The following is an 18,776-nucleotide window of genomic DNA, read 5'->3' as shown; positions in this document are numbered from 1 at the left end:
TATCATCAAACTATAAAAAAATCATGAAAATACACTGTTTTTTGTCATTGTCTTACCCTTATCCCGCGTTAAGTAAAGCTTTCTAATGTTTATAAAATCGTGTATAAACGAAACAAGAGTTTTTCTAATATAAATGTTTAAGAGGCAAAACCATTGTGCTGTGAAGAAACATAAAAAGAAAAAAAAATCTAAATAAAAAACAGTCATAAAGTATTGTAGACTTTAAAACCAAAAATCTAAGTACTAACCGTAAACCGCTTGAGCTTCATAAGCAAGGCACTCCTAATACACTGTAGTTGCGTAGATATGACGGACAACACAGACACATCGATACGGTTGAACTCGTCGAAGCAGCCCCACGCGCCGCACTGACACAGTCCGGCGAGGATCTGGCCCACCGCGCGGAAGTCCATGCCTTCGCCGCAGTTGGTCACCACGCACAGCAGACCGAGGCACTTTGCTAAGTCTTTTGTTGTTTCTGTTTTGCCTGTACCGGCGGGACCTGAGAACAAATATTATTACATAAGTAGGCTGGCTTATTCTTATTATACACAGCCATTTAGAATATTTTAGAAGTTTCTAAATACGTTATTGCTTTTTTACGTAACATGACGTGCAAGATCTTTGTAGGCGGACACACAAGAAAAATATCTAGAATAAGATTGAGTGACTGTACTAGTCCTACCGTTGTACTGCCTTTGAATACATAGTTTGAAGGTCGAATAAGACATCGCACAGAGAGTATGCCTTGCAAGAAGTAAAAAGAACGATGGATTTATTTATTAGAGAAAGGGTTTTTACCAGCAGGTGCTCCTCCAAGCTGCATTGTGAGAGCTTGCGTGATGGTCAGGTAGATGCGATCTGTGAGCGGAGTAATCACTAGACGCCCGTTCAAACCCATGTACTCGTAGCCGTACTCGAATATACCTGCCAAAGAATGGTAATTATAGTTTGTTAAAAAAGTTATAAAATTAAATGCAAATTGTTCAAAACTAATTTATTAACTTATAAGACTACGTTTAAATTCTTGGCATGCCGAATAAACAAACTATGTATTTCCCAATACTAGGTCCCCGCCAAAAGATATCTACGATCAAATTTGGTGACTCAACTGTAGCATTTTCATGACCAACATGAACCTGTCTACATATCCATATAGACAGCAAGAATCTATCTAAGCTTATTTCTAATGAAATTAAAACAATACGATAACATAAGTGCTACACAATTTTATATCAGACTAGCTGACCCGGCACACGTTGTTGTGCCATATAATAAAAAAAAATATTGTCATTTAGGTATGAAAAATAGATGTTGGGCGATTGTCATATATACCGGATAAGCACAAAAAATTTCATCAAAATCGGTCAAGCAGTTTCGGAGGAGTATGGCAACGAAAACTGTGACGCGAGAATTTTATATATTAGAAAGGTTTATTATTATGTTGGCTAGAGTTAACAAATACAATAAATTACCAGTGCACTGTTTATTCCACAGATTATCATCCTTCTTGAGCCAGTAGAAGCGCAGCTGGCTCTCCCACTCGAACTCGCTGGCCTCCGTCACGTTGTCGCGCACGAACCCCTCGATGATGTCGCGCGCGTGCACGTCGATCGTCGTGATCGTACGGAACTTTAGACGATCGTTTGATGATAGATCTGTATTGTACAATGTTGGTTTACAAATGATAGTTGGTATGGTAGACTGTGGATGATTTTTGAATCCAACCGGAGATCTTCTTCTTCTTATCGTATGGTTAGTGGTCGACCTAGTGTCAAAGTTGTTCAAGCCGCCCGAAGGCCTTTGACGTGGCTTAACAACTGTTATCTTAATCGACAACAACCGGGACTGAATTTTTACGTGCCCTCCGAAGCACGGAGACGCCCAGTTCAAATACCACTATGCGGTCACCCATCTAAGGAATGACCGCGCTAACGGTCGCTTAACCCACAGATCGTTTACCGACCGGTGAGCGCAACTGGCTATGGGGCCGGAGATAAATAAAAGCAATTATAAAATATCGTTGATTCATAAGATTTTTGAAATTTCGTTCAAACCTAAACTAAGGCAATGGGTGCGGTAATGTGCTTCGTTACATACCTAAATTTATCTTACACCTATAAGATAAGATACATAAATACATAGAAAATATCACGCCTGTTATACCTGAAGGTGTGTAGGCAGTAGTGTATGAAATACATCTGCGTTTCGCTATTTACTATCATATTTTACCGGACACACGTTATCAACTATGGGCTATTATTGAGGATAAACTAATACAGTACAATAAATAACAATATCATCAGTTGCATAACATAATCTACTAGGGTTTTATATGTCTTTAATACAGTAAGAACTAATTAAATCGTGTTATAAGTTAAGCTCACCAAGTTCCTGTTTCAAACTGCTCCGAAGTTGTAATTCCGGCGCGCTCTACGCTTCTTCACAGCCCGCTTTGATACTAACAAGCGAGCTATGAAGGAGCATACAGCGCGACGAACACAATCTTCACACATCACCATCTTCTTTTTAACAATATTTTATTTAATATATGAGACAGGAACGGCAGGAATTTGCTTGATAGAAGGCGCTTGTTTAGTTCCCGGGTTGAACCATAAAGATTTTTGTGTTTTAATAAGATATTTTTAGTATTGTATAGATTGTATAATGCATGAAAGGTGATATCCGATATGCGAGAGAAGTATAGACATCGGTTCAGCGCTTGATTCTCAGCATTCCTGTTGGCACCTTCAATACTATTATGAGCTAAGAGAAATACATAAATAATGTACCTACAGCTTCCCTGTGTAATTTCTCACGCTTCGCCACCACCAACAACGAAATTCTAACAATTGGTTAGTCAGAACAAAACTAACCACTATAATCAATCAAAGAGATTTCAATAAGCCCACTTACCCTGTCTCACTTTAACCACAAGTCCATCAAGTTGTTCGTTCTGTTGAGCCAAGTGCTCCTTCATAGCACGTTTGTTTCCCTTACGAATGCGTATGAAGGTCTCCTCGGTCTCTGCTGTCCACCACACACCGTTGGCCGCTAGGCACACCATGCCTTGGTACTCCAGAATCCATTCAGTTCTAGACACACATTTAATAAGTAAGTAACAATCTAAAAGAAATGGGACAAACACTTCGAATATTTCAAATATCTTTATGTATCATCAGGAAACCGTCGCATAAACTTGAATATTATTTATTTTGAGATCTCCAATTCAATCAATAAGGGTAAGAAACCGTAAGAGAACCTTGTAAATAAGACCAATAAGACAATACTGTGTCTAACGATAAAGGCAAAAAATATTCGTTCGTGTTAAAAAGCTCAAAATCGGTGTACGTTCTGTGTATAAAATTAAGTTTCAATAGTACTTTGCCTTACCTGGGTACTTTCCAGTTCTTCCCATAATAGAATATAGCCTTTTTAGAAAGGAACTTGTTGGAGTTTCGCATCTCTATAAGCACTAGATTCATCCAGTCTTCTACGCGACCCTCTGTGTATACCACGTTGCGGAATTCCATTATCTATAAAGATATAATCAAAAATTATTGAATAATTACTATTGCTTCTTCAGGCGATTCGAACCGGTTACGTTATTGACTTATCCTTATCTAAAATCATTAAAGAGTCGGCAAACCAGTGGCATTTTCTCGTAATGGAAGGCTCACTTTTTCTCGATGCAATTCCGATTAATCTTTCATTTGACTGAATTATTTATTTTACCTCTCCTTCAGCGGATATCATTTTCGCAGCGACTGGTCGATTAGTGTGATCAACGTATAGATCCAGCGCGCGAATGTTGTCAAACATCTGAAATGTAAAACGACATGTTATGGAATTTATAAACTATTGACAATACTTTTTGTAATAGTCCTCTTTAAATATTATTGGACAACTCACACACGGTCATTTGATTCCAAACTAAGCAGAGCTTGTACTATGGTAACCAAATAACTGATAAACATACTTATATACTTCTAAATACATACTTATATAAATATTAGAGTGGAAATACAATGTTTATTGTTTTAATTTACTACTCCTTACTTTGATCATATGCTCCTGCACACAACTACACTCGCTGCTGCCGAGAATGGACAGCAATTCGTCTGTAGATATGAAGAAGAACCGCGGGAATATACGTCTTTTGGAATCCAAGTAGTCGTTCAGTGACTTTTGACACCTAAAAAAGTAAGAATTGGTTAGAAAGATGGATAAAATTTATCAATGTGTTTTCAAACCATCGCATGTCATATTTCCTTAAGATAAGTATTCTTTAAAAATATTATTTTACGATACATTACTTTTGTAAACCAAGTCCCAGGTTAATGAACTCTTCCAGTCGTCCGCCGATAGTACAGCAATCCACAGCGTTCAGCCTCTTTGCTGTGTCCAACATAATCTACAAAAAAATAATAGAAATTAGTTAGCAATAGTCTTGCGACTTAAATCCTATTTTCAAAACACGCAACTCCGTGTATCAAAAATTTGTTTAAGTTTAACTTTTGGTACGCTTGTCCGTAGTTTCTATACTTTAGCACCCATAAAATATGGATTAAAATCACATAATATGAATGTAACGAAAATATAACACGATAAAAATCTGAATACTCTGTTTGTCAATTAAATAAACAGCCGTAAATACGAACCTTTCTAAATACTTTATCGATATCATCAAACTTCTTAGCCTCCTCGGGCAGTTGTACGCGTATATCGCCGCCAACGAATATGCCCTCCAAGTAGAGCCACTTGCGCTGCGTCGCCATCCACTCCTCTATCACTTCAGACATAAGGGACAAGGTCTTCTCCCATCGGTGCACCACGGATAGGAAGGGACCGATGAACCTGGAGAACAAATAGATTTAGATGAATTTACTGGTTTTCACAAGTCGATTCACCCAGTAATCGCTTTACATGCATACATATTATATAAAACTAGACCTTCTTCGTTCATAGGGAAGACAAAGATCAAAGAGTCGTATTTATTGAAGCAATAATCGTGTTATTAAATATAATAAAGTAACTATTCTTGATAAAAGTTATTTAAATATCAAAACTTCAGCTTTTAAACAAGCTTCGTAAGTATCTACCGATACATGACGAGCTTCGATCTCATTATATAACATGTTGAGTTTTGAACATGACGTTGAACATGTTTTAACAACTTCGAAGAATACAAGTAAGAAATCCCTTCATAGAACAAATACGTATACAAATTATTTGATAAACATTATTTCTTGTGATTCTCTCTCTCTCTTTCTAGTGATTATATTGATACACTCAGACTATACATACAACAAACCTCATCACTTCCTGCCAAGCTGGCTAGTTTAACAGAAACTGGCCATGATGGCCCAATTTTTATGAAAATACTATGAACAACCAAATTAATTCCCATCACTTACTGTGAAAAGGCGCCCATAGCCAGTTGCGCTCACCGGGTGGTAAATGATCTGTGGGTTAAGCAAACCTTGGCGCGGTCATTCCATAGATGGGTGACCGCATAGCGGTATTTGAACTAAACGTCTCCGTGCTTCGGAGGGCACGTAAAGAGTCGGTCCCGGTTGTTGTCAATTAAGATAACAGTCGTTAAGCCACGTCAAAGGCCTTTGACATCAACTTTGACCACTAACCATACGATATGAATGACTGACTTACTGTGAAGCAGCCATGCTCTGCAGTGTCATGGCGTCATCATCCAGCTTGACCTGGATCTCGTCGCAAGGGTTGAGCGTGTAGCCGCGGTCCTCGCCGCGGTTGAAGTGTCGCGTCACACTGAATGCTATGTTCGCCCAAGTCTCTTGTACGTCGCGGACGCCGCGCTCGATTGCCAACTCCTGGAAGATGAGAGGTGTTATAGAAGGTGAATATCATGCACGGGACATTTAACAGGCAGGTTAAACCAACTAACGGTATACTTTATTTAAGAAAAAAATGCATTTTTGTGTTTAATAAATATTCAAAGAATCAAACAATAGTCTCCATAATCTTTAGTTTTATTAAACGGATACGAGGCTAAGAATATTTGACAGACCTTCTGTTTAACTAAGTAAGGTAAGGTTAACGTATACGTATACATGCACGTGCACGTTAGCTTCTCGAACTATAATTCGCTTTCGAAAAAATCTGTCGTTAAAGAGTCATGGGAATCGTTTCTATAACTCACTTTGATGGCATGGTTGACAATCGTCTCGGCGACTTCTTGGTACTTGTGCAACTCCATAGCGAACATGTTCTCAAGCGTAAACCGCTCCGGGGACATGTCGAAGTCCTGACCTGTGAAAAAGTGCCGCAAGCGGTATAAGATAACTTCAAGGGGTAACGTAGGCAGAGCTAGGATAAGTCGATCAAGATTCTGATAATATTATTTAAAATTGGGTATTTTTTTTAAATTTAAATTGTTGCTTAAATTCCGAGATAGATATCTCTGGAGACTCATAATACAATTATTATGTTACAGTAGATGCTGGTTGACTCACCAGTCTTGTGCATAAGTTCTTTCCAATGCCGCTCGCGCATAGCCTCGTTCTTGAGCGACACCATGAGAGGCACCACACCTTTGAACTGCTTCATTTTCAAGTCTAGCATTAATCCCGTAGGCGATAGGCGCACTGCTTTTGGTAATTTCCTACCAAAGTGAAAAGATTGTTATGAATGTAGTTGATACAATATAAAATATGCTGAATTTCAACGTCATATAGTATTGTAAAAAAAGACAGGATTACAAAAAAAAGAAGAGAATAAAAAGTAAGATAAGAACATTAAAATAAAGACTCACGTCACAAAAAAATTGTATTGAACTTTTCACGAAAAACAATTCTTATGAAATCAAATTCTATTTTTTTTTTTAATCTATAAGCTTTGTATTTAGTACTTTTAAAATGGTTGTTACGTAACGTCATCATTGCAAATTTTTTTAAACCTTTCTATACTATAAGCAGTTTCATCTCTTTTATAACAATACGCACAATAAAGTAATAATAATAATAATAAGCCCGCAGGGCACCTCGAGGCGAGGTGACGGGGAGTAGCGACCCCGCGGTACCTGAGTGCTCCAGGGGGAAGTCACCCTTCCTCATCTCCGGCTTGCCTTAGTTGGCTGGTCAGAGTGAAAACTGACGAGGAAGCGGTCCCCCGCCTCTGGCTTGCCTTCATTGGCCGTCCAGAGTGGAGTCGCAAGAGCAGAGCTCCCACTCTGTTCGGAGGACGGATGCTGAGCGTAAGTGGCTAGTGGGCCAGTGATGCCGGACCCTCAGGGAGCAAATGATCTGAGTTTAACGTCCAGCGAGGCCTCTCCGTCCTTCAGCCGCTCACGTCCCTGTTGCCCTCTTGTTGCATTTTCAGCGACTAGTTTAGGGGGCCCAGTTTGTGAGTTGGCAAGTCTCCGTCTGCCACTTTTACATGTTTTTAACATAGTTATCGGCAGGCGCCATAGTCCCTATAGATCACCAACACTCCAGTCCACAAGCAACCCATCCCAATAGCCCAAGTAGTTTTTTCCATTAGTTTTGCCATAGTTCCACACAGTCCGGTAATTGTCCTTGGGTGCATTTTATAGTGTAAACAGGGATAATCACCGGATTGTGACATCATACATTTTTGAAATATTAAAGCAGTCGAAAAGGGCCTCTACGTGTTGGCTTCGGCCCCACGCACGCCTACCAAAAATCCGGGACTCCATAGTCCCGAGATGAGGTACAGACTTACATAATAATAATAAATATTATTGGACAACTCACACACGGTCATTTGATTCCAAACTAAGCAGAGCTTGTACTATGGTAACCAAATAACTGATAAACATACTTATATACTTCTAAATACATACTTATATAGATAAATTGACAACCAGGCTCAGAACAAATACTCGTGCTCATCACACAAAGATTTGTCCCGGGTAGGATTCGAACCCACCACACGCGGCACTACGGTTGTTACGGCGAGGTGACCGCTTAAACCACTGCGCCAAACGTGCAGTTCAGTAATCTATCATCTTACCTGTATTCTTTGAAGAACTGTTCAATACCGTCCACAAGGGCCTGCGGGTTTAGATTCACCCACAATGTCTTAGCCCACAGTTCTCTGGCATTCTTCTGTGCCTTGTATATCTTATAGATCTGTTCCATAGCAGCGTAGTCCGTCCTCGCGCGGTTGAAGTTTGAAAAGTCGGCCAAAGGATTGTCGAATAGCTGTTCGGCTGCTTGAAGCATTTTCTTACGGGATTCTAGTTCATCGAAGTATTTGCCATATTCCTGATAAGATAAAATTAAATGACATTATTGTTCTACGTTCAAGGTGCTTTGATGTATCTACCTATAAAAACTGCTATTTGTCAGGATATCTAGGTCCACTTCATACACTTATCAAAAATTTTTTTCATTGTTACTATATTTGCTTCTTTTCTGTTTACAGTCCGGCCTAATTTATTCCTAAGTTAGTTTTTTAAGTAATATGCAACAAGTAATTCACTTAAAGGTAACCTGCTAATACACCAACGAAATACTTTTTGATACTACAGTAAAACTTATTCATATCATTTCAGATATAGACTAGAGCTGTATTTTCAAAAGTACAAAGTATTTGTCTACCTCCATAAGCAGCAAGCCCCTATCCATATCATCACCAACAGTGACAGGTCCCTCCGCATCGAACTTCTCCACGAAATCGTCCAGCTCTTTGAGAAAGTTGGCTATTTCCACCACATTCATCTTAGAGAACTTCTCTTTGGTCTGTTCTAGCGTGTTGCCACGGAATAAGCACGCCTGGTATAATGTACCCCAAGACGCTTCCAGGTTCTTCGCGAAGTGCAGGTCTTCGTCTTCAACCTGCATAACGGATTAAGGTGTAGATTATTATTTAGTGTTGTATTTTCGGTCACGTAATGAGCTTAAGTGTATAAATTACATAAGATTAATTGACATACGATTTGAAAGTAATCCAAGCACTTATTTATTTTGAATAAACATGCAGATTCTAGGCAGTAGTAAAATATTACAATATTATTTAAACAGATGAAACAAATTATTACAAGCATTGAATTTCTGATAGTAAAAAAATTATGACTAGCCTCAATTTGTATTATTGATCGAAACGAATTTGGATTAATTCATAAACAAACTCTTAGACTACAGAAGACTACATGCGAAATCTTAATGACAGTGGGTTAATAGTATTATTTACCTCAAGCCCATGTTGTCTTAGCATATGAAATATTTCCTGCATATTACGGTAGCGGCACTCCGCAGTGATGGTGAACTGTTGCACTTGCGCGATGGTGGCCATCACCAGCTTGAAGTCTTCCAGCCCTTTGATGTTCATGTTCACCGTTGTGCGGAACGTCTAAACATAAATCATTTAAAACATACCTATAGACGGTTTAATATTATTCTCTTTGTCATCGTTATCTTAAACTATTTCTACATTACATATTTTGAAAATGTCTACCGTGACAGTAACCATATGATAATGATACACAATACTGCGTTTTAAAATAGCTTTTGTTGGAAATAAGGCAGAGAATTCAAATTTAGGTTTATCTTTTTATGATATTTACTAGTTGATTATCATCCTATAAATATAAAAAAAAAATATTTAAAAATAGTTGATAGAGTAAAAGACAGAACGTTGCTATATTCACTTTTGTAAAAACAAAAGGTGTGCACAAATATCGCATTAATAACATATTTGAATACGATATCAAAATATATAGGTTTTCCTTTTATTTTTTACAAGGAGTTTTGAGTCTACTAAAACCTAATTATGCATAATAAACCACTAACCTCAACCATATTTTTAAGTTCATGCATATTCATCCTCGTCTTAGTAGAGATGCAATGTCCTAGAATGTTCTTCCACTCTTGCGCATGGTCCTGTATCTGTTTTATAATAGGCCTGAGGTTTACTCGTATGGCACCAACATCGACGAATTTCACGTGTTCGTTCAAATCTGCGATAATGTCTTCGAAGAAGAAGAACTTCTCGTCGTATTTGTGAATTTGGTCGTATTTTTGTACGTATTTCTCGCATGATAGGTTCTTGTCGAAGGCCCAGAGGTGGTTGTATTTCAGCCACCTGAGGAAGAAGTATGGGGTAATATTAATTTGTTTTTTTTTGCTGATGAGATTGATTGAGGAGTTAAATTAAAGTTTTTACAGGTAGGCCAGTTTCACAACTATCTGAGAGATCGCGAAGGCTACAGGATAGCTAGGAAACTAGCCAATCATGATAAGTCAAGCTGTAAACGGTTGAGGCTCTAATTTGACAGCCCCTTTATTTTTTACTATAAGGTACGGATGTTCTTAACTTAGATTATAAATGTACGCGTTGAAAATTCAATCCATAGAAAGCTATCCCAAATCGTTAACAAGTATTTACTTACTTCTGTATATAACTATTGATGTCCAAAGTCAGCCTATAAATAGTATCCTGGATGAGCAGCGTGATATCGTTTATAGCCGTCACTCGTAAGATATCTTCGAAATAGGAGAACACATAGAACTCATTGCCGGTCGCTTCAGTTATTGGCTGTGGAGCGCACGGAAGACATGTCTTCTTCATCCAACGGGGAAAAGATGTCAATCTGAAATAACATATGATTGGAGCAGTTTAGCATTTCCAACGATATTCCTATGAATTAATATAATCTGTTCAGGCTGGTTTTACAGCTGTCGCTGAGATTTACACAGGCTGCTTGTATGAGCTCCCAAAAAAAGACAGAAAAATCGTTTCACAATTACCCAAATGGGTCTAAATGAGATCTGCTTCGGGTCGCTGTGAAATGTTTTTCGAACGTCTCACAGCTGTCCAGAAAACTTGTTCATGGCGCCCACATGGTGGGTCTCTCGGACATCTGTGAAGCCAGTGTCGTAATATATGTATAGTACAGAAAAGCTTACCTGTTGAGGAAGTGTTTGACGTTATACCCAAGTATGTTACAGACTTCAGACTGTGTGGGTCTCATGGTTATATCCGGCGGGACGAGTACCGCGTCCACTTGGAACAACGGCATCTTCTCGCTCAGCATCTGCTGGAAGTCTTGCATGTTTTCTAGTGTTAAACTGAAAATGAATTAAAAGGTTTAAAGGTCTATATTTCTATATATTATGAGCTGTCACGATTGTTCAAACGACAGTATGTACTGAAAAGAGCAAAAGGATGTTAATAGGATCGTCTGATGTTATTAGTTCTAAAATACGTCTGGCTTTTCTTATTTTTTCTTTCTCATTATTATTAATACATGTCATATAATTATTGGAGGAGTTGAGTTGAGATAAAGAGGTCACTAACATTTAAAGACTATTCGTACTCGTATTCGTTAAAATAAGCTGAGGTAAAAAAGTACTAACTTAACTAGACACTTAAATATCTTCTTCTCCCAGTGAGCGTAGTAGGCCGTCATGACGTTAGAGCGGCCGGTGCTGGAGCCCAAGATCAAGTACTCCAACTTCATCAGGATCGGACCGATGCGGTCGTAGATACGGGATAAGTACGCAACGCGGTCTAAGCGCTCGTTCTCAATCTCTACGAAGTATGCCTGAAATGTTTCACAACATTAATATGCCCGTTATTTAGTCATTTACACATATTTACAATAATTAAACGCAAGAAAGCATCATATGTTGATTCTACTTTGGGTGAAATCAGAACAGGACAAACAAGAAGCACATTTAATCAGGAACTACTGCTGGTTCAGTAATCGCTTAACAAAATTTAAATAGCACAGTTTATGATCTCTATAGAAGAACTCAAACTGAAATACAGCGTATTCTTTAAGCAAACCACTGTGGATTAAGAAGGCATAGCCATTTAATAAAAAAAAGTCTTATAGTTAAGTATAAAGTCGATGGCACATCTTCTACGCAGTGCCAAAACACTAATAATATCTTATATTCTTTTTTACCTTGCACGGATACAGCCACGTGTCATCAGGTTCACCAGTGATTGGGTCCACGTAGTTCTCAGGTCGCATGACAGGGAATAAGTTGAACGCTTCTAACTGGTCGATGAGGAACTGCACTTCTTTTTCTACCATCTTCAGCTGTTTGTATACAGCTCGGAGAGAATTCTCACCTGTGATAGATAGAAAAGTTATGTTTTTTCTATTTTACAACTACAAAAAAGTATGATTTGGTAAAATACAGTAGTATAGGGAAGGAGTTTATCAATATAATATTTCGACCAAATTAACAAGACGTATAAAGTAATATAACATAAAATGTATCTGACTGCCTTTATAACACTTCGGTAGCTAACAGGCATGCAGTCAGCCTGATGGTTAGCAGTTACCATAGCCTATGGACACCTGCAACACCAGGGGTATTACAAGCGCGTTGCCGACCCTGAGAAAACTTATTCATCGCCTATTTTTCTGAAAAGGCACGCAAAGGAACCGATTACGGTTCCTCGTTTTTAGCTCTACAAATCTTAGCACTGTAAATCACATTTTTATATTTTTATTATGTTCGTAATATGTACCTTTAGTAATGTCCTTGATGTACTCTCCAATACCGAGCGCGGTCCACGTGACGCGAGTGAGTCCGGGCAGTATGTGTCGCTCCATGTCCAGCAGATGGCGCTTCATGAGATGTGTCTCTGACGGACTGAGTGCGTTCGTGCTTTCGTTGTACTTGATGATGACGCTAGTTAACGCTTCTAGCTCGTAGTACAGTCGGGCCTTTTGCATGGCCACGTCGCGGATATTTGAGGGTAGATCGAAACCTAGAGTATAAGGAATTTGATACAAATCGTTACTGACGATAGATATTGACGTACTTTTGGCTCCTTACAGATTTATATGACTGGTAAAGAAAGTACAAAGAAAAAATGTGTCAGCATTTTTAATCGTGACTACGAAATAACAGGGCAATAGTCGGTAATATAAATACAAATACTGAAACTGATACTGACCGAGCTGTTCCATTAATTCTGCCTCGTGGATGACCAGGAAAATCATTTTGTCGAAGTTCGGATGGAACTCCAGTTCGTATTCCTGCATCAGTTTATGGACTGTCAGGTCACGCCATGTCACGTCCGTCTATAGACAAAAGAAAAGTCATGAAACGTGATACATAGTCCTGTGCTGAATTTAAACTGTAAGCAATACGTACCAGTCCTTCTTTAGCTAGAAGAGATATTGAGCTAGGAGATCTAACGTTCACGTAGTGCTGGCCAGGTATTCTCATCAACATCACTGGAATAAATCAAAATATAAGTGTATGATAGACGTGTGAGTAAGTCACATGTCTATCATATATTTATATCTATACACTTAAAAAACCGCGACACCGAAGACATGATTATTTTAAATGTCGATAAACTAAGACTTGAATGCCTTGGAAAAATAATATAAATGAATTTAATTACCAGACAATAGCTAAGTATGGAGATTTCATTAGAATAGTTTGGCATATAATAGTGGAACAAAATAACGATAATTTATTATTAAAACTTCATATACAAAGTTACAATAGACATAATGCCACAGGCAGTTTCTACCAGTCTACCTCAGGGTGACGCAGAGATTGACGGAAGTAAGTTTTTAAAAGGAGAAGAAGAATAAGTGGAGAAATCGGGTTGCAAATATGGGAGGGATGGGAGGCGTGTACCTGGAATTCTTTCCAATATCAAATCAAACGCAATCTGTTTTTATACAGAAAGTCATTATCAATGCAAAAAAAGCATAACCGAAAAATAATGGTTAATCAAAACATTGTACATATATCACAAGCGATGTTTGTTTGTACAACAAAAACATTACTCGTGCAATATAAAAGTTGAAATTAATTTATTACGATGCGAGTTTGTTACAACTTTGAACATTTGTGCAGAGGCTTTTCGTGAATATCTCTTGGTTAAGTTTAACGTGAGTCATAATAATGTTGAGGAATTTATTCTCTTTTTGGATTAGTTGATGTTAATAAGATTCTATTTCCTCGAACTATATTGCATAGGCCAAACAGTCGTAGAAAAAATCCTCATAACGGTTTGAGAGTCTAGTTCAATATCATCTGTCATAGATGTAATATTTTTATGTATGTTTAAATTGGGTTAGGCAATCTAAATTGACAACGGGTACTTGATACATATAAGCCCGTATATGAAATATAAGCGTACAAGAGCGTACACGTATACGCAAGATCTAGGTGCATAACAAAGATACTTGACGGACAATATTGTAATTTTACAAGAGACAGTTGTTAAATCTAAAGACAGGATTATATTGTAATGTACTCACATGCTTTATCTCTGCGTCGTTTATCAGCAAGTTCTTTATTGACGACGTCGGTGGGCGTGACGTTGAACGACATGATGGACGCCTTGTTCTTAGCCACGTGCGCCTGACCCGCCGGCGTCAGCGTCATACCACGAGCTGCTGGCTTTGGTAACTCTGATAGGACATGTTAATTTGTTTAGAGAATGTTATTAAATGTACTAGTTGATTGCTGAGCAAGAATCTCTTTCTGGAATGAGGGAGCGATAAGGCCTTTGCATGATGGTTAAATACGGTAAGGAAATCTCACATTGACATATCTTGAAGAGCTTTTTAAGTATGTAAAGTTTCAATGTTTTCCTTAACCCTTTACTGTGATTGTCAGATTAATAATATAGACAACATTCCCGTCTCCGTACTGGCGACGGTTAATAAATTTTTCTTACAGAATACGCTAGTGATGTTAATAAATTTTTGCAAGACAAGAACGAACACATGTAAGGTATAGGTACATTATAACGTTTTTATTATTTTTTATTTATTGAAGATACTACTTTATCTATCCATAAATGAAGTTTATGTAACGACGTACCGACTTCAGTCTTGAACTCAACCTTGAGCACGTTCTTCTTCATCATATTGTCTACGAAGTCAGCGGCGCTGTACACCCACTCCTTGTACTTGGAGTCTTCGTACTCCTTGATCACTTTAGAGAACGCCTTGTATTGGAGAAACGCTTCTTTCTTTTGTTCGCAGTCGTTTAACTCTGGCACCTATAGTACAAATACTTATTTGAAAAAAAAACAATAAATACAAATATACGTAATATCACGCCTGTTATGTCTGAAAATGTAGGCAGATGTGTATGAATTTACCCGCGAAGTCAGGACCATGAAATATGGGGCAAAGCAAAGCAAATACATTTAAAACTTCGTAGAATTCTAAATCATATGAAATAGGTGTTTACGGATCAATGATGAATAATATATGTATGATGACCGTGCAAAAGTGGTATTTGTCATACTATTTTAAATATGGGTGTTTCCAGTTTAAAAAGAATAATAAAATGGATGCAAATACCTTTTGAAACCTCATGATAGGTTGTTTCATTTTGTTGAAGAGCGCTCTTGCCCAGTAGATGGCGCCAGCAACAGGCGGATGGTTTCGCAGTAAAGGCGGATTTTTGCGGAAACGCTGCAATAGACGCAAAATGTGAAAACTGCCAAACAAAGCAATAACAAAAAAGAGCATTTGAAAGCAGATAATAATATGATGTTCTTTAAAATAATTTTACACTAGCAAGCACGCAGCTTGATCCCTGTAAAAAATACATCCTGGGATAAAACCGTATTGGTTAGAAACTATGTTTTGGCAAGTTTGAGTAACAAACAATTTGTATCTATCATCCATTCAAAAGCAATCATGCGTACATTTTAATTTTAAATTTATTTTATAACAAAAAAGATGCAAACTAACAGTGAATTTATCCTCAACAGCGGTGATCTCCTTGATGAACTGCCTCATGACGAGGTCGAACTTGGACGACAGCTGGTTCCTGATCGACGGCCGCGTGTCGAACTCGAGAAACTTCAGCAGTACCGTCAGCGCTTCTTCTGATGACCTACGAGTTTAAATAGGTATTAACAATATTGGAAGAAAAAATCAAGTTATAGGAAGCAGGTCTATGCCGATTGCCATTATTCAGTATTTAACTCCGCACTACGGCCTATAATACTACTATAGACTAATATTGCGAATATTTGTATATAAATCAGAAAATTAAAATTACACTTGGCTCGATCCAAAAATCGAACCCCAGACTTCGTGATCAGCAGTCGTCGAACACACATTCACCCACTGAAGCAGTCAACAAATATTCCCTCAACAATACTTTGGTACAAAGTTAAAAATACTTACAGCAAGGCTGTTCTAGTTACAACAGTAACTAAGCTTCATAGAACATACAGCTGCATTTTACCCCACTTACCTCAAATTTCCAAAGCTAGAATTAATATAATTCTTAGCCTCTTCCTCTAGATATCTGACTTCGCTCCAGAAGTCTCCCATGATAACATCCCAGTTCTCCTTGTTGTCGAACACGAACACGCTAAAGTCGATCGTACGTATCGGATATACGAGGTTCTTGACGCGTTTGCGTACGTCGTCGATTTGAGTTGGGTCACTTATGATTGATTTGAGCTCTAGACCGAAGATACGCTCGAAGTCTATTAGCACCTGTGAAAATTTTTATATACAACTTTATACGGTAAAAATTAAAAGGTTTGTGTTTGTACCTTGCATATATTTTTGGTATTGCATAAAATAAAAGTTATTAGTTCATTAATCGTATGGTTAGTGGTCAACCTGGAGTCATAGTTGTTCAAGACAGCCGAAGGCCTTGGACATGGCTTAACGATTGTTATCGTAATTGACGTCTTTGACTTGCCCTCTGAAACGCGGTACATTCAGCTAATACTATTCTCACCCACCCGTCTATGGAATGTTATTTAAGGGTATTAAATAGCAAATACGTGGGTAAGCAGCAACAAACTGAAAAACTCCATATTTTGCTAAAACATCCACAATTCATTTCGTCAAATCTGGTGGACTAAATGCCAAAAAATCTTTTTGGCCCATTCAGAGAGGGCATTGCCTGTGCAAAATACGTCGTAATTTTACCTGGACCACATCTCCCAGGTCTTTAGCAACAGAGCCTATATAGTCAGTAGTGGTGAAGAGAAGCGGTTGGCTGAACTCCCATCGTGCACCTTTGCCACTAATTTCAATTTGTCGCCGCGTCTCCTTGTATAGATCATGCCACAGTTCCATTATCTTCTGACCGGCGCGGGCCAGAGATAGGACGTCTTCGTTTGGTTTACTGTGGATAATATAAACAACTTCATAATGATGTTGTTAAGTATGAGTCAGGTTTTTATACAAAGAGGATCAGGAAGGGTAATTTGATTTTAAAGGAATGTTTATTTATAAAAAAATCGTAAAAAGTGCGTCTTTCTAAGATCAACACTATCGAATATCGAGAGCTTGGTATTTGTACATTATATTTACTTAAAAATCAGTACCTACGGCGTCTGCTATGGGCGCCAAACAAGTTTTCAAACGAAAATTGTCGATAGCTAGCCGGTTGTAGATAGTCTATAGTGGTAGAAAATTGCTCTAAAGGCATCCTAGCTCTTTAGAACAGTATCTTTGAATGAGCGATAAAATATTAATGAATTCACTTACTCAAATAGTTTGTGAACATTCAGAAACTTCTCCAGCTTGTTGCAGAGCGCCCACGAGATGCGAGACATGAGCGGCACCATGGTCTCGTCGCTCCGGTACCCCTTGGACAGCACCCACATCATGTAGATACTCTCCACCAACTCCGGCAGGATCTCTATCACTTGGTGTAATGGAGAGTCGTCTTCTATTACCTAGGGTCGAAAAATTATTATACTTTAAGAACGTATTTGAGAATTGATACAAAATATTATCACTATTTATTTATTTATTATTAAAGGCATGTCAACAGTATGAACAAAGACATTTGAAAAAACATAAAAAATGAAATAAATGGGCGTGTGCTATACCTATTAGAGACATGCACAGCATTCAATATAACTGACATACATATACACTCACCGGCACGGAAACTTGGCCACATACGAATTTGGCGATATTTTTTATATTATTATATTTTTATTACTAAATCAATGGTAGATTGATTGATTAAGTGTTTGTTAGGATATTTAAAGTGGTAATTAAAAGATTAACTCACCAATAATAAAGTTTTTAAGTTTTTTACTTTCACGAATAAAAGTTTCATCACTTTCCACAAAAACAAAAACACTGTAACTGGAAACTAAGCGAAATGTCTTTAAAGTTTTTACATTTTAGTATAGTGTGTTTCCTCCTCGCGCCCTTATAACCGCTTGCATCCTATCAGGCATGCTTTGAATGATGTTTCTGACGTCAACTTGCGGTATACTGTTCCAAGCGGATACTGCTGCACTTCGAAGTTCGTTTAAAGTTAGGGGAGGGTTGGATACCGACTTAATCTTTCTTTTAAGCATATCTCAGATATGCTCTATTGGATTTAGGTCTGGACTTTGCGCTGGCCATATCAGTTTTTGAATACCGACCTCTTCCAGGTATTCTTCAACGCAATTTGCGACGTGGGGGCGTGCATTATCGTGCATTAATCTGAATTGCTCGTGTCCAATGAATCTATACTAATATTATAAAGCTGAAGAGTTTGTTTGTTTGATTGTTTGTTTGTTTGTTTGTTTGAACGCGCTAATCTCAGGGACTACTGGTCCGATTTAAAAAAATATTTCAGTGTTAGATAGTCCATTTATCGAGGAAGGCTATAGGCTATATTATGTCATCACGCTACGACCAATAGGAGCAGAGTAGCAATAAAAAATGTGACAAAAACGGGGAAATTTTTGACCCATTCTATCTTATGTGACGCAAGCGAAGTTGCGCGGGTCAGCTAGTCCGGAATAAGGCACAACATGTTCCTGAAGAACCTCCTCGATGTATCGCACAGCTG

At 38.1% G+C, this 18,776-nt stretch overlaps 1 protein-coding gene across 1 annotated transcript in view; it reads right to left on the bottom strand.

Moving 5' to 3' along the window:
* The window catches only part of Dhc98D (Dynein heavy chain at 89D), a 64,219-nt gene that overhangs the window by 38,695 nt on the left and 6,748 nt on the right, over positions 1–18,776 (bottom strand). The window contains exons 14-43 of the mRNA XM_076125512.1: positions 17,465–17,655; positions 16,901–17,099; positions 16,209–16,456; positions 15,698–15,842; positions 15,302–15,415; positions 14,814–14,994; positions 14,246–14,398; positions 13,119–13,201; positions 12,919–13,045; positions 12,487–12,729; positions 11,912–12,081; positions 11,358–11,545; positions 10,908–11,069; positions 10,391–10,591; positions 9,792–10,083; positions 9,193–9,351; positions 8,601–8,837; positions 8,011–8,264; positions 6,492–6,640; positions 6,179–6,288; positions 5,671–5,849; positions 4,662–4,857; positions 4,317–4,414; positions 4,060–4,195; positions 3,736–3,822; positions 3,394–3,536; positions 2,917–3,095; positions 1,476–1,658; positions 802–927; positions 249–502 (exon numbers count right to left, since the gene is read on the bottom strand). Coding sequence (XP_075981627.1) covers positions 249–502; positions 802–927; positions 1,476–1,658; positions 2,917–3,095; positions 3,394–3,536; positions 3,736–3,822; positions 4,060–4,195; positions 4,317–4,414; positions 4,662–4,857; positions 5,671–5,849; positions 6,179–6,288; positions 6,492–6,640; positions 8,011–8,264; positions 8,601–8,837; positions 9,193–9,351; positions 9,792–10,083; positions 10,391–10,591; positions 10,908–11,069; positions 11,358–11,545; positions 11,912–12,081; positions 12,487–12,729; positions 12,919–13,045; positions 13,119–13,201; positions 14,246–14,398; positions 14,814–14,994; positions 15,302–15,415; positions 15,698–15,842; positions 16,209–16,456; positions 16,901–17,099; positions 17,465–17,655 — 5,187 coding nt within the window. The remainder of the gene's footprint in view (positions 1–248; positions 503–801; positions 928–1,475; positions 1,659–2,916; positions 3,096–3,393; positions 3,537–3,735; positions 3,823–4,059; positions 4,196–4,316; positions 4,415–4,661; positions 4,858–5,670; positions 5,850–6,178; positions 6,289–6,491; positions 6,641–8,010; positions 8,265–8,600; positions 8,838–9,192; positions 9,352–9,791; positions 10,084–10,390; positions 10,592–10,907; positions 11,070–11,357; positions 11,546–11,911; positions 12,082–12,486; positions 12,730–12,918; positions 13,046–13,118; positions 13,202–14,245; positions 14,399–14,813; positions 14,995–15,301; positions 15,416–15,697; positions 15,843–16,208; positions 16,457–16,900; positions 17,100–17,464; positions 17,656–18,776) is intronic.

Source organism: Anticarsia gemmatalis, chromosome 17 (genome assembly GCF_050436995.1).
Source record: "Anticarsia gemmatalis isolate Benzon Research Colony breed Stoneville strain chromosome 17, ilAntGemm2 primary, whole genome shotgun sequence".
NCBI lineage: Eukaryota > Metazoa > Arthropoda > Insecta > Lepidoptera > Erebidae > Anticarsia > Anticarsia gemmatalis.
Note: the sequence above shows the minus strand (reverse complement) of the source record. Positions and strands in the feature narration are given on the sequence as shown.